This window comes from Lasiodiplodia theobromae, assembly GCF_012971845.1.
Source record: "Lasiodiplodia theobromae strain AM2As chromosome Unknown scaffold_9, whole genome shotgun sequence".
In the NCBI taxonomy this organism is placed as follows: domain Eukaryota; kingdom Fungi; phylum Ascomycota; class Dothideomycetes; order Botryosphaeriales; family Botryosphaeriaceae; genus Lasiodiplodia; species Lasiodiplodia theobromae.
Genome location: NW_023336585.1, coordinates 855951 through 868911, shown reverse-complemented (window position 1 = coordinate 868911; position 12961 = coordinate 855951). Strand labels below are relative to the sequence as shown.

General features: G+C 55.5%; 5 protein-coding genes across 5 annotated transcripts; 2 read left to right on the top strand and 3 right to left on the bottom strand.

Annotated features, from left to right (window-relative positions):
* Nucleotides 1–48: 48 nt before the first annotated feature.
* Nucleotides 49–1653, bottom strand: LTHEOB_3676 (C6 zinc finger domain-containing protein; the record flags this gene model as incomplete). Its single annotated transcript, XM_035512625.1, has 1 exon — nt 49–1653. One exon carries the CDS (start codon nt 1651–1653, stop codon nt 49–51), a length of 1605 nt encoding a protein of 534 aa, XP_035362764.1.
* A 1466-nt stretch (nt 1654–3119) lies between these two features.
* Nucleotides 3120–4586, top strand: LTHEOB_3675 (Sulfite oxidase; the record flags this gene model as incomplete). The annotated part of the gene is made up of 5 exons (XM_035512624.1): nt 3120–3131; nt 3191–3255; nt 3388–3426; nt 3484–3883; nt 3972–4586. The coding sequence occupies 5 exons, from the start codon at nt 3120–3122 to the stop codon at nt 4584–4586; spliced, it is 1131 nt and encodes a 376-aa protein (XP_035362763.1).
* A 560-nt stretch (nt 4587–5146) lies between these two features.
* LTHEOB_3674 (Glucosyl transferase) lies at nt 5147–7372 on the top strand (the record flags this gene model as incomplete). Its single annotated transcript, XM_035512623.1, has 1 exon — nt 5147–7372. The coding sequence occupies one exon, from the start codon at nt 5147–5149 to the stop codon at nt 7370–7372; it is 2226 nt and encodes a 741-aa protein (XP_035362762.1).
* A 655-nt stretch (nt 7373–8027) lies between these two features.
* Nucleotides 8028–9442, bottom strand: LTHEOB_3673 (uncharacterized protein; the record flags this gene model as incomplete). The annotated part of the gene is made up of 3 exons (XM_035512622.1): nt 8028–8366; nt 8466–9229; nt 9355–9442. The coding sequence occupies 3 exons, from the start codon at nt 9440–9442 to the stop codon at nt 8028–8030; spliced, it is 1191 nt and encodes a 396-aa protein (XP_035362761.1).
* Nucleotides 9443–9869: 427 nt separating this feature from the next.
* Nucleotides 9870–12557, bottom strand: LTHEOB_3672 (BRCT domain-containing protein; the record flags this gene model as incomplete). Its single annotated transcript, XM_035512621.1, has 1 exon — nt 9870–12557. The coding sequence occupies one exon, from the start codon at nt 12555–12557 to the stop codon at nt 9870–9872; it is 2688 nt and encodes an 895-aa protein (XP_035362760.1).
* Nucleotides 12558–12961: the final 404 nt, after the last annotated feature.

Below are 12961 nucleotides of genomic sequence, written 5' to 3'. Positions count from 1 at the left end.
TAAGCGCCTGCGCTCAACTGCTTCTTCTCCCCATAAATCCCATCTACGTTACAGCACTCTCGCAACCTCCGGATTACTGCAAAAGATGCTGAAGCAAATCTCGGCAATCACCTTGCCCGCCTCCAACAGCCTCCTCTCCTTCTCCTCCTTGGTGCGCACCTCGGGATCCGCGCTGATGCGGTGATACGCCAGCACCATGCGGGGAATGAGAAACGCCTTGCCGGCAAACTGCGTCGTGCGCAGGCGCTCCTCGGCGATCTTGATGAAGCGCTCGATCAGCGCCACGACGCGTTGCTCGACGCCGGGCAGGGCGCAGACGAGGTTGGGCGTGCGGCTGAAGGGGGCGGATGAAAGTGACGACGGGCGCGGGTGCGGTTGCGGGTGCGGTAGCGGCATGAGGTAAGGAGGGGTGCAGAGTGGGAAGAGGATGTCGTCGCTTTCGTCGCGGATGAGCTCGTGGCAGAGGTAGAGGGCGGCGTATAGGCCGGCGTTTTTGAAGAACATGCCGGATGCGTGCATGGCGTTGATGCAGATTTTTTCGGCGTGGTTATTGTTATGGCTGTGGGAAGGACTGCCGTTGGGAGAATTGCCGGTGCTGGCAGTTCGCGGTTGCTCCAGTGTGACTGAGGCCGACGTGATTTGCTCGAGTATCGAGAGTGCCGAAGTGAGGGAAACATTTTGGGAGTAGGAAAACTTGGGGTCATCACGAATGGCGAAAGGGATATGGAGCGTGAGGAGGTAGCGGTTGTGAATGAACTTGAGTGCTTCGGTCTGGCAATCGCGTGGTTCCTTCTCAAGGCCGTTGAAGGACTTGGAGAGTTGGTTGCTGAGTTCCAGGACTTTATCGTAGTTGTCTTCGGGGATGATTGCATTGACTGAGCATGCAATCTCCATGCGGGTATTGAATGAGCTTAGCATGCGATCTTGGATAGAGACAGCATCGGATGGATGAGGCTGTCCTGAGCTCGCCGGGCAACAGGTCCGTGTCTCCCTAACGACTTCGGGTAAAGCAGTATCCCAATCACCGATTCTTAGGGTAGGTTGCATGCCAGCGTTGAGGCAAAACTGCAAATCCAACTCGAGTACAGTATAAAACAGTCGTCGACGGAGTTCGTGCTCATCAGGTGGGATGCCGTAAAGCTTAGTTGGATCTCGATGGAGACCCATAGCCAGAGCGTTCTTGACGAGCGAGCCAGATGACACCCATTCGGCGGTTTCGCTAAGAGAGTATATCTGGCGGAGGAGAACAACGAGAAAACTAGCTTGCATGGTGCTTGTCAAGCGTTCATTGGTCTCGGTTGCTGCACTTTGCCAGGTCAAGCCCAGACGCCACCATCTAACAATCCTGGGGCGGGCTATGGGTCTCTCGTCGTTCGGCATAGTACCATTACCTGCGCAGATAACCAAAAGCAGGATTATGACGAAAACGAGCCTTGCCTGAGTGGGTGCTTTCCAGAAGCTCTCATACTCAACCCAGAACTTGGGGCCGTCGAAAAGAGGATAGAGCCTTTCGATGCTCTGGAAGTAATTGGAGACGCAGAGGTCTGCAAGGTGTCTAGGGGGAACCTCTGAGTGAAGGCCTCCGGGAGGCAGCTCCTCCTGGTCCTGGGCGAGTAGAAGCTGCTGGCTGGTTAAGCGTTTGATGCGAATCATGGATAAGCGTTCGCTTTTCTGCCAACCAGATTGGTCGGCATGGATGTATGACATGATATTGCCAAACTTTGTACGTCAGCATGCTGGGCAGTTTTGGGAGAGAGTAATGGAAACACCTTTGATATGAGCCATGGCGCACTGCTCCTGCCAAAATAGACAGTTTCTCCATTAGCCAAGTAGAGTGCATGGTCCTCGGCCGGCCTCGGTTCATATACCAAGTTCGAAGGCGGGGTTGAGGGTTTGCCAGCATTCTGGTCGGAAACAGAGGGCGGCCGGGGAATGGTATGGGGTGATGCCGAAGTGGGGGTGGCTAGTGGAGCCGGTTCGGAAATGGTACGCGGAGCGGCGGGATGCGAGGCGCGGCGAGGAAGGAAGCCGTATATTGTCTCATAATCACCTGACAGTGTCTCGGGAGTTGCAAAGTCAGTGGGTTCGGAAGGAGAGTTGTATGCGGATGGTCCAGGACGTGCGAGGGGAGGGCGGTTTGCAATTGACGGGCTGGCAGTACGCCAGTCTCGCGCAACACTGGCTCTCCTAGGGCTGGTAGCGGGCGATGCCAAGTCTGTGGAGCCTGTGGGAGCATGCAGCGGATAGGTGCACTGCGAGTCCCAGCCCCGGATGCGGCAGCGCTTGCAAGGGCGCTCGTGGTCGCATTTGACCTTGCGGCGGCGGCATTGGACACAGCTCAGCTGCTGTCTCGGCCTCCGCTGCGGAGTGGCCTCATCGGCGTGGTCCATGGTCACCGGAAAGTCGCGGTCTGAGGAGTGCGCAGAAGCGACGAGGGGTGGGTAGGTTAAATGTCTCGGTCTCGGAAACCCGCCTCGGACGTCGGTCTCGGTCTCGGATATTTCGAAATGCTGCTGCCTTGTCCGCGACGCAGCTTCCTTTCAGCTGGATGTCTTCGGTCAAAATACAGACGCAGTCATCGATGCAAATTTGCCAACCAGAGTACAGTTCAGGGGTGGTATACAGAGGGGTGCTGCAGGCAGGGTTCTAGAACATAGTGTAAATATGCCCCAGCTCTACCTTGGAAAAATTAACATATGTGAAGCTATCGTCCGGTCGTGTTTGCCGAGCTGCAAACTACATCCCGATTGCGCGGCCCACATACGTACTCCCTACCATGTCCGAATGGATTCGGCTGTCGGCACCGGCATCGGAAGCCATACTGTATTCTTTAAGCCTATCGGGAAGTAGAGCAGCAGCTTGGCACCGGAGTCTTATCGGAGTGCCTTTCAAAGTTGAAAATTCGCTGTAAAAGATATGAGCGTTATACTGAGATCTAGTGGCGAATAGTATTTGATGACGCAGTAGTGACGCTGGAGTGTTTGCAGTCTCACGAGAAATTCAAAGGGCGCGTCCGAAAAAGACAGCGCTTCTACAAGCCTACAACGAAAAGATTTAGTCGTTGAAGCACTTTCTGATTGGCTGCCAAAGGCCCGTACGACAGTCGCCTACAAGCAACCATGTCCGTCCAGGTATGCTATATGGATTGCCTCTTTCGGTGAAAACACTCTGACGTCACTTCTCGGCGTAGAACTATAAGCACAACGGCGAGAAGCCGCTCAATCGCGAGCCTCCTCTTGAGAAATTAATCTCCAAGTGAGCAAACTCGGTACGATTGTTATGTGCCATCCTAGTTTGACTCTGTGGTGGTCGGGTGACGGCTTCCACCTGACTGCTTTCCCGATTTGCCCTGCGCTTTCTTCCAAACTTCTGACACTGTGAATTCAGTTTCATCACCACCGAAGATGGCTACGATCGCAACCATGGGTATTCTGCATCATCTGCAAGGCAACAAAAGTAGACATTGACCATGCGCTCGCGCAGCCCGATTCCTATTATCGACGCCAAAGTCCACCGCGTCACTGTCGATGGCGCTGTCCGCACTCGTCTCTCCCTCTCCCTCCAGGATCTCAAATCGCTCCCGCAGTACACCGTCATTTGCGCTCTACAGTGTGCCGGCAACCGGCGGCACACAATGCGCACCGAGATCAAGGAGGTTAGCGGTATCGACTGGTTCGACGGTGCCGTCATGAACTGCAAGTGGCGCGGCCCACTTTTGCGCGAAGTATTGATGCAGGCTGGCGGCACCGAGATTGAAGAAGCGGACGCACACGTCGCGTTCGCGTGTCACCAAAATCCGTGCGAAGATGATGAATGGTACGGCGCGAGCATTCCTCTAGCAAGGGCGATGAGCAAAGATGCAGATGTGCTTGTTGCCTTGGAGGTGAGTGAGATGCGTCAACTTCACTTCAATTTTCTTCCTACTCGTCCACTTCTTCTTTAGAGTTTCTGACAGCTGTTAATATGCCCAGATGAATGACGCCCCCCTCACACCCAAGCATGGCTATCCCGTCCGCGTCATCACACCCGGCATCGCCGGTGCTCGTTCTGTCAAATGGCTCGATCGAATCACGGTCCAACGCTCCGAATCGCCCAACTATTATCAGCAGCGCGACTACAAGATTCTACCTCCCAATATCGACTCCCCCGAGAAGGCCGACCGTGACGACGCCTGGGATCACGTTCCCGCCATCCAGGATATGCCTGTCAATTCGGTAATCGGTGTTCCTACAGCCAACACGAAGGTGGAGAGGGATGCGGCGGGCGCAATTGATGTGAAAGGATACGCGCTTCCTGCTGGGAGCTCAGGGCCGGTAACCAAGGTCGAGGTGAGCGGCGATGGAGGAAGGACGTGGCAGGATGCGGAGCTGCTAGGGGATGAGCATCACGAGGAGAACGGAACGAGCTTGAAATGGGCGTGGCGCTTGTGGAGGACGACGATAAAGATGGAGGAAGGTAAAGGAAGAACGCTGCTCAGCCGTGCTACTGACAAGGGTGGGAACATGCAGGAGAAAAGGTCCCCGTGGAACTTAAGAGGATGTGCCTACAATGGATACGGAGAGGTCAGGGGTCTGGAGATTGTTTGAGCGGATTCTTTCCTTGTCATTGTTGTGGTAGTGGGTGTCGCAGATACAGCCACGAATCGACCGTGTGAGTACCGCTGTAGTCTGCACTGGATAATACACGTTTGTTTGAATGAAATTTGGGCCGACGGAGACAGCTGGCTACAACGCGCAGTGGACCTCATGGCTATGGCGTCAGTTTTCGTGCTTGCTATGTGGTTCCTATTATATGCTATGCAACTTCACTTCACACTCGCGCGCGAAATGCTATTGACTTTCACATGAACAATAGGACAGTCTGAAACGCGATAATTATACGGACCTTACAATACACCGACGCCGCTTATAGGTATCTGCGCCTGGCACTCTTCCGACATACCTTCAACATCGGCTAACACCTGCTACCACTGCCGGCGTGCGCACCCGACAATCCAAACCAAGCCCGCTAACGCTCCTCACGTTCCCCCATGGATCGCTCGCAGTGGCCACCCGGCTTGACAAGCCCGCCGTTGCAGTCGCTGTCCCCGGCGGCTCGCAGAAACTCACCCACTTCCACCTCCCCGATTCCAGCTCAGCCGAGCACCATGGCCTCATACTCATCTTCCCACGCATTCCCCAACCCTGGCTTTGCCAACTCGTACCAGCAGCAGGCGGCGGGACGCTCGACGCCAATGCCTGTCATGTCTCAACCTCAGAGCAACAATGCTGGCTATCTCGCACCGTCCGCTCCCCACACACAGACTCCCGCAATGGGCTATCCTACCCTTCGCTATCACAGCATGCAAGCTGACAATGCCCGCGTCGGCGCTGTGAACAATGTCGCTCTCCCGATCCAAGCGCAGAATCAACAGCTGCGGCGCTTTCAAGCGCAACAGCAGCAGCAATTGCAACAGTTCCTGCAGTGGCAGAAGAAGCAATTCGCAACCGCACTCCAGCAGCAGACGCTCCTACAGCAACAGAAACAGCAGTTCCCTCAGCCCAATATCCAACAGCAGCAGCAATATCGCCAGTCCCAAACGCCCGCCGCGTTCCCGAACCAGAGTGTCCCCCAGACCTACTACAACAACAGCCAGAGCAACCAGGTCAGCCAGAACAACCAAGTCAGCAACAACAACCAGGTCGGCTACAACAACAACCAAGCGGGCAATAGCAACAACCAGGCGGGCGAGACAAACAACCAAGTCAGCTACAACAACAACCAGGCAAGCGATATCATCAATCAAGCTAGCAATCCCGCTCCCGTCGCCAAAGTCGACATCAGCCTCGACCCCGGCAACCTGCCTCCCATACCGCCGCTCATCGAGCCGCACCCGCTCACGAAAAACTTCGAAGACCTGCGCGTCCTGCTGCACCCGATCCCGACGCACGTCATCGAGCGGCTGAGCACGACGACGGCGTCCAGCCTGATGCGCCTCTGCCTCGACTTCGAGTACCGCGACCTCTCCGCCGACTACCCCATCGCGCTGCAGCTCGAGACCAAGGCCTGGCTGATGCGCTACCTGCGCGACCTGAACGCCGCGCGCCGCACGAGCGGCGTCCGCCTGTGCAGGCACTGGCAAAAGCGCTTGTACGAGCAACACCGCCAGAACCCGAAGACCGGCCTGTACGAGCACGTGCCCGACGAGGTCGAGGTGGCTGGCGGCACCGAGAAGGAGTTGAAGATGCTGGATCACGAGGCGAGGGAGGTGCTGGGAAACACGCTGGCGCTGTTCGAAGAAAACAAGAAGGTGCTGATTCCGCTGGTCCACCCCGACTGGAAGTTCTTGCAGTTGAGGCAGAACAGGGGGCCGAGTGCGAAGGAGTGGGAGGACTTTGTGGTTGATGATATCGGTGACCTGAGGAGGATGAAGGAGAATGCCGAGAGGGAGCAGAGGGAGCAAGAGGACGTCTGGAACAATCAGGCCAATGGTTATGGGGATGTGGCCATTGTTGGGTCCAGGATTCTGAGTGGTGAGGAGGTGAGGATGGTCGCGGAACAGAGAACCGCAGTTGCTGCTGGCCCATCGTCGAAGCACAAGAGGAAGCCTAGTTCGAAGAATATCGCTTCTGGAAGCGCAACACCGAAAAAATCATCCATGAAGCCGAAGGGCCAACAAAAGAAGAATGGCAGGAAGAAGAGCTTAGTCGCTGCGAAGGACAAAGTTACTTCCCAGTCTTCCACGCCTGAGGCCGACAACTTACAGCTGACTTCATCCCCACCGCCTCTTCCCGACTATCCGGATGACTATGGCACTGGCAACATGGCAACCCAGCGGGACAAGTACAGTCAAATTCCGGTGGCTGCTTCTCCTGCTCCCAGTGCTTCTGTCGTCGCTTCTCACAACCATGCTGCGATGGCGGCTCTTCCAAGCAACAACACTGCCGCACAGTCAGCTTCACAGCTCCCGGACTACCCCGATATCTACGCCCCAGCCATCCAGAGCACCAACCAGAACACCGCCAACGCCGCCGGACCTAACACACCCATCCCTACTGTTACCATCACCACCCCAGCGACGGCCATGCCTGACTACCCACCCATCTACACCACCGCGAGTACCAACCAGCACAACACCGCTGCTGCCGCCGGCGGACCTAACACATCTGCTGTCACTACCACCAACACCTCGGCCTCAGCACCGCCCGACTATCCGCCCATGTACGCCACCGCAAGCGCGACAGAGACCGCCAGCATCTCTCCCAGCATCCAGCCCGCCGTCTCCGAAGCTGATGCCACCCCTGCTGCGGACCCGCTGCCGCAGGTAGACGGCGGTTTCGATCCCGAAGACGATGGGCTGGACGACCTGTTCGAGGGCGAGCTCGACGAATGAAGAAAAAAGAGAGGTGCATCCGATTCCGCGCTTCTTGATTTCAGAGTCCATTGCGGGGGCTGTTTGTCTGAAGTTTCAGACCGGTGATCTGACGAAGACGAAAGAGTGGTCATTCTCTCTCCTTGGGGTTGCAGAGGCTCTGGGGCCTTCTGGGTTATTCCTCTTGGCCATTTGGTCTTCTTTTTTCTTGTTTCCTTTGTTGCTTCTTTTGATATCCAAATGGCGGTCACCCATTGCATAGCGAACCGGTATGCTCATCTGGCGCTGAAATGTTTCTTTCTTTTTCTTATACTGAACTCAGGAGGAGACCAGTAAAACGGACCTTGATCTTGGTAGAGCTGTTGCTGAAACACCAAGGATTTGCGAACTATATTGGAGTAGCAGAAATGAAAAGAGCCGCTTGTGCCTATTGACATGGTCGATTGATATCCGTTTATGGGTTCCTAATAATAAGGCCGACTAAATCCTCTTCATCAGTGCAGCATCTCCAGCGCTTGAGAAAGGCCAGACCCCCTAGTCCTATAGTATTTCGACCATTGATAATCTTACATTCAAAGGGCATACCATTGCGTCTTAAAATCCCATGCTTCTTGCCATATATCCCGCCAGTTTATGCTACATACACATTCCGAAGAGGATTTTCTTTTTGATAGAATCACTCCTTCTCATCCCTCACCTGCACCCACGCCTGGTAATCGGCGTGATTCTCGACTTTCTGGCCCTCTTTCAGGTTCGCGCGCATGGCCTCTACCGCAGCCTCAGCCTCCCCACGCACTTCTCCCAGCACTCGGTACACCTCGACCTTCTCAAGCGGCAGGCGGTTCTGGGGTTGGAGCACGCGCCGGGCCAGCTCCAGGCCGTGCCAAACGGGCACCATGCGACGCAGCTTCTCGACGGCAGCGGCGAAGTTTTGGTAGCGGTTGGGTGACTTGGACTTTGTTGTAGTGGTGGCAGCACCGTCGCTGGGGGCAGATTCTTCTGTGGGGGTGGATTCCTGTGCCAATGTCAGTTCCGAGTGGGTTACGACAGAATTGTGCAAAGAATGACTCTCGAAGAAGAGAGCACTGAGCCAGAAAATAGGAATGTGTCGTACCTGCAGCCCGAAATGCTTCAAATTGTTGCACAACGACTTCGCATACCCCTCGACCACCCCATCCTCATCCACGCCTCCCTTATACCTCAGCACATGCACGGCATTCAGCTCCAAGGGCGTCGCGATGACAAACGGCAGCGTGCGCAAGTCGCCCGGCTTGACCACCCTCTTGCCCGAGCCGCCGCAGTGCTCCTCGCGCTCCATCAGCTCCACCACCTTCTCCGCGTACCTGATCGCCCTCTCCGTCTCCACCTCGCCCCAGCCGTTCTCCGCAGCGACGCCGCGCACCTCCCACAGCACGCGCGACACGACGTCGCGGCTCCTCAACCGCACGTTGGTCCGCGGCGCGCGCTCCAGCGCCCTCAGCACGACGTGCAGCGCGCCCTTCTGCGCCGCCTCGCGCACGAACTTCTGCACCCACTCGCCCCGCATCCGGACGCCCGCGTCGGCGAAGCCCTCGAGCAGCTTGCCGACATTCTCCCAGTCCGTCGGCGTGTCGGCGAGGCGCAGCGCGTCGCTGAAGACCTGCCACTGGGCGGGGATGTCGCGCTGGCGGTCGATGTGCTCGAGCGTCACGTCGGCGCCCGCCACCGTGCTGCTCACCGGCTCTGGCGCGTCGGCCGACAGGCGCGCCCGGAACTTCTCGCGGTACACCATCTGCTCCTGCGCTTTGTTGAGGTGCGCGGGTATCAGGATGCGCCTCCGCGCCAGGTCGAGGACGCTGTCGAGGTCTTCGTTCGACGAGGGCTCGAAGGTCGGGAGGGCTGTTCCGCAGGCGGCGTGTGGTTAGCCATTTTGTTTTGGATTCAATTGGATTCTTTCGGCCATTGGAAGTTCTCAGAGGTAGACAGCGGAGAAAATGTCATGTCGGGAAGGTTGTACGACGTACTGTGACGCTGGGAGACGGCGCTGCTCGAAAAAGTGCGGCGATTGACCTGCCGTAAGGCGGCACGCCAGCCCCGTGTTGTTAAACTCATCGCGAAGTTGTCGAGGGCGCAATTGCTACGAGTGAGGTTCGGTGTTCGGCGGGCGGAAGTCATCACGCGAAGCTCCGGTTCATTCGGTCGATAAAAGTTCTGCCGTGTCTCACCGCTTTTGAGATGTGATCATGGACAAGAACCGCAAAATGCATGGAATTCGCAATTGGTATCGTCGTTGTCAGGTTGAATGATAGTATCATAGTATTGGAGATGACCCCTGTCCATTTTGTTTCCCCTAGTAGCCGGAACTATCGCACCCAAGTAGTGTTCTCCAAAACCGATGCCGTCCAATCAAATGTCTCTCATTTAGCATGCTTCACCTCTGCCTTCAACCATTTTACATCTTAGAAAAACCTGCAAAGCAAAATTACCGGGTATCAAGTACACAGTCCATCCTAATGTGTATCTCCAATGCCAATCACGCTCAGAACTTCCGTTTCCTTGACGACGACGGCGGAGCCTGAACCTCTCCATACACAAACCTTTTCGTTGGTGCCGTCGTCTGCAGCTCCTCAAAAGCATGATCCTGATCTGATTCCCCTGACGACTCGACATTTCTGATGACCTGGGGTTCTCTGCTTGTCGTCCGGCTAACCGCGGGCACGCTTCTGTTATGTTTGGCGAGGAAGTCATTAATGCTCTTGTTTGTCTGCCGCGCGACTGCGTCCAGTCCCTTGCCGCCAGGTAAACGAAGGAAATCCGCCCGCGTAGGCGGTTGGGCTATGGCGATTGCACGTAAGTCAGCGTCAGAGCAGATGCTGGCAGCTGGCATCTTGCTGAGGGAAGCGAGCTGCGTGCGCAGGGCTCGGAGAGCATTGTGGAAAGCGCGCTCCGAAGGGGGAAGATCGTCAACTTGTTGAACTGTGACGGGGTCAAGAGTTCCGGTCAAGGCTGAAAGTGACCCAAGAGGCCGCTCGGCTCTTTGCCGCGTAGCGGTAGCATGAGCTTCTCTTGACTTGCGGAAAACTAAACCGATGAAGTCCTCTTCGGTAGCGGTGTGGAGTCTGTACTCCGCCACAGATTGCAGTTTATTTTCTGAAACATCCCTTCCGGTCACAACTAAAGTTGTCTCAGTGTCTGGCCTTTCCAGGACCTCTGCGCCACATTTTCTCGCGAGATCTTGCGCTCCCGTGCGGCCAAGTGCGTCCAAAATGCCCGTGAATACGATGCGCTCCCCTGACAGGCAGCCTTCTGCACCGGGAGGGAGGTTGTCTGCGGAAATGTTTAGCATGTCATCCTCAGACATCATCTCTTCGGAGCCATTGTCCTCATGCGCTTCTTCTTCCGGAGCAAAGTTTTCCGGGATTTCTGCGATGAAGCTATTGACAACAGACAGCCAGTGCTCCCCGAACTTTTTTGCAGAATAGTTGCCAATACCGGAGATCTCAAGCAGTTCCTCGAACGTTGTAGGACGTCTGTTTGCAATGTTCGTGAGAACGTTGTTGTTCGCAATTCTGTAGTATTGAAAGCTCGAAATTCTCTCCTCTGCTGCAAGTTCCTTCCGTTTAATGCAGAGAGTGTCGAATAGGAGCCTACTGGAAGCGTCGAGAGTCGTCGAGCCTTGTTTTTTTCGAGGAGGAGTAGATATGATAGGGTCATCGATGATCACATCGTCGGGGACGTTGTCCGCCCCTTGCGTTAGGAAACGCTCGATGGTCAAGATGCAATCGCGCCCGAAGTTCTGCACTGCGGTGTCCCCCATACCCTTCACCTGCCGAAGTGCCTGAAGCGTCCGCGGTTGAGCAGTTGCCACTCGCGCCAGGGCTGAGTTAGACGCGAGCTGGATACTTTTCATGCCTCTTGCGGCTGCTACCGCAGCCCGCTTTAAGCAAAGCTTCTCGTACAGGCGGAGAGACAGTCCTTGGAGCTGATCTTGTGGCGGAATAGTGCGGACGATTGGGTTTGAGCAGTCCGAAAGCTCTTCTGCGTCTGCTTCCTTCTCCGATATTCCTATGACTGGCAAGCCAAGCTCCGCGAACGCGGGAAGTGGAGGAGTCGGCTTCATTTGCTTTCTCTCTTCATTCATAACGTGAAATAACATGAAACCGGCATAGGCATCTGCAGCTGCGTAATCGATCTGGGCCTGATTAAGCTCTTTGGTCCAGTCACTAGTCCGAACACTCCCCTTTTCGAGCGGAAGTCCAAGCTTCTCTATGGATTGCTCGTTCAATTTCTTGAGATACTTGGGAACGTGCCCACCAGCGGTCCGTTTGTTTGCGATAAGGTTATACAGATGGCTCAGCTCGAAAAGGCCCTTGGGCTCAAGGTTGAGTTTTCGTAGCTTGGGTGCATCGGCACCATAGATATTAACGCCAGCCTTTAGGATCTCGTCGGATTCAATGATTTTCTTGAGAGTGGGTGGAAGAATCTCGGCGGCTGTGTTGCCTTTGTGACGGGCTAGGTGGAAGATGGCGATCCGATCCTCGCATGCCAGCTGGAGGACAGAAGCATTCTGTTTGATGTTCGTCGGAGAGGCGAAGCAATGCCATTCCATATCCAGGCCGAGTACAGGCTCGTTGAGGAAATGCTGAGCGACTGACTCCGACTGCTCAAAGGTACAGCAGTAGTCGACGATGATATCTTGTCCGTCCGGACCTTGGTACAATTGATGGGACCAAAGGCTTGGGGGAATGGCCTTGGGAATCTCATCCGGGCCCGTTGGTTCCGGCAAAGGTTTCCTCTTGAATGTCAGCTCGAAAGGCGGCTCCGGCTCTTCTTCGCTGCCTGATGCAGCTGCTTCCTCATCCTGCAGTTTTTCCGCGTCATTCTTGGGCGACTCTAGTGAGAAGTCATTCAGCTCTCCGTAGAACTCGGACCCAAACGAGTCGCCAGGTTTTAGTGTCGGTGGACGAGGTGACAGGGCAGCCTCGCTTTGTGATGGCACCGTCTCTTGACTCTCTGACACAAGATCCATAACCTCAGCAGCAGTATTTTCAGTGTAGTTGTCCGCAAGTCTCGGCGTCGAAGTGTAGGTGTGAAGGGCGGGATGAAGGCGGTAGACGCGAGCGACGGTAGAGGCGAAGGGCGGTCGGCGCAGACGGTGCAGAGGCGGCCTAAGCAACGTCAAGGGGCTGGCCGCTAGCTTCAGCCCATAGCGAACGGTCGAGGTCATCGCTCAATGGAGGAGGAGGAGGGGAAGGGCAGCCATTGTTCGGTTCTGTGTTGGCGCAAGGCTGCAGTCGTGTTTACTCGAGACAGCTCCAGCCTCGCGTCTTCACGGAACGCAGGCGCGCGTCCACGTGCCAATTAAGCCCCGATCATTCGCACCGTGCGGCCTCACTCAAGCATATTCTAATAAACGCCCAGAGAAAATATATCCATGTTCAAACCAGATATCTTCTGAAGGAATATTCTTGTGAAGTGCTCCTTCCACTGCTAATAAGAAAAGGCCCAGGCTGTGGGAGACATTATTGAATGCCCTTGCATGAAAATAGAATCTACTACGACCTTACGCGACCAACTTCGTGAAATCGTATTTGCATGATGACAAGGCTGCTTTTCGCGCAAGGAGCCGGT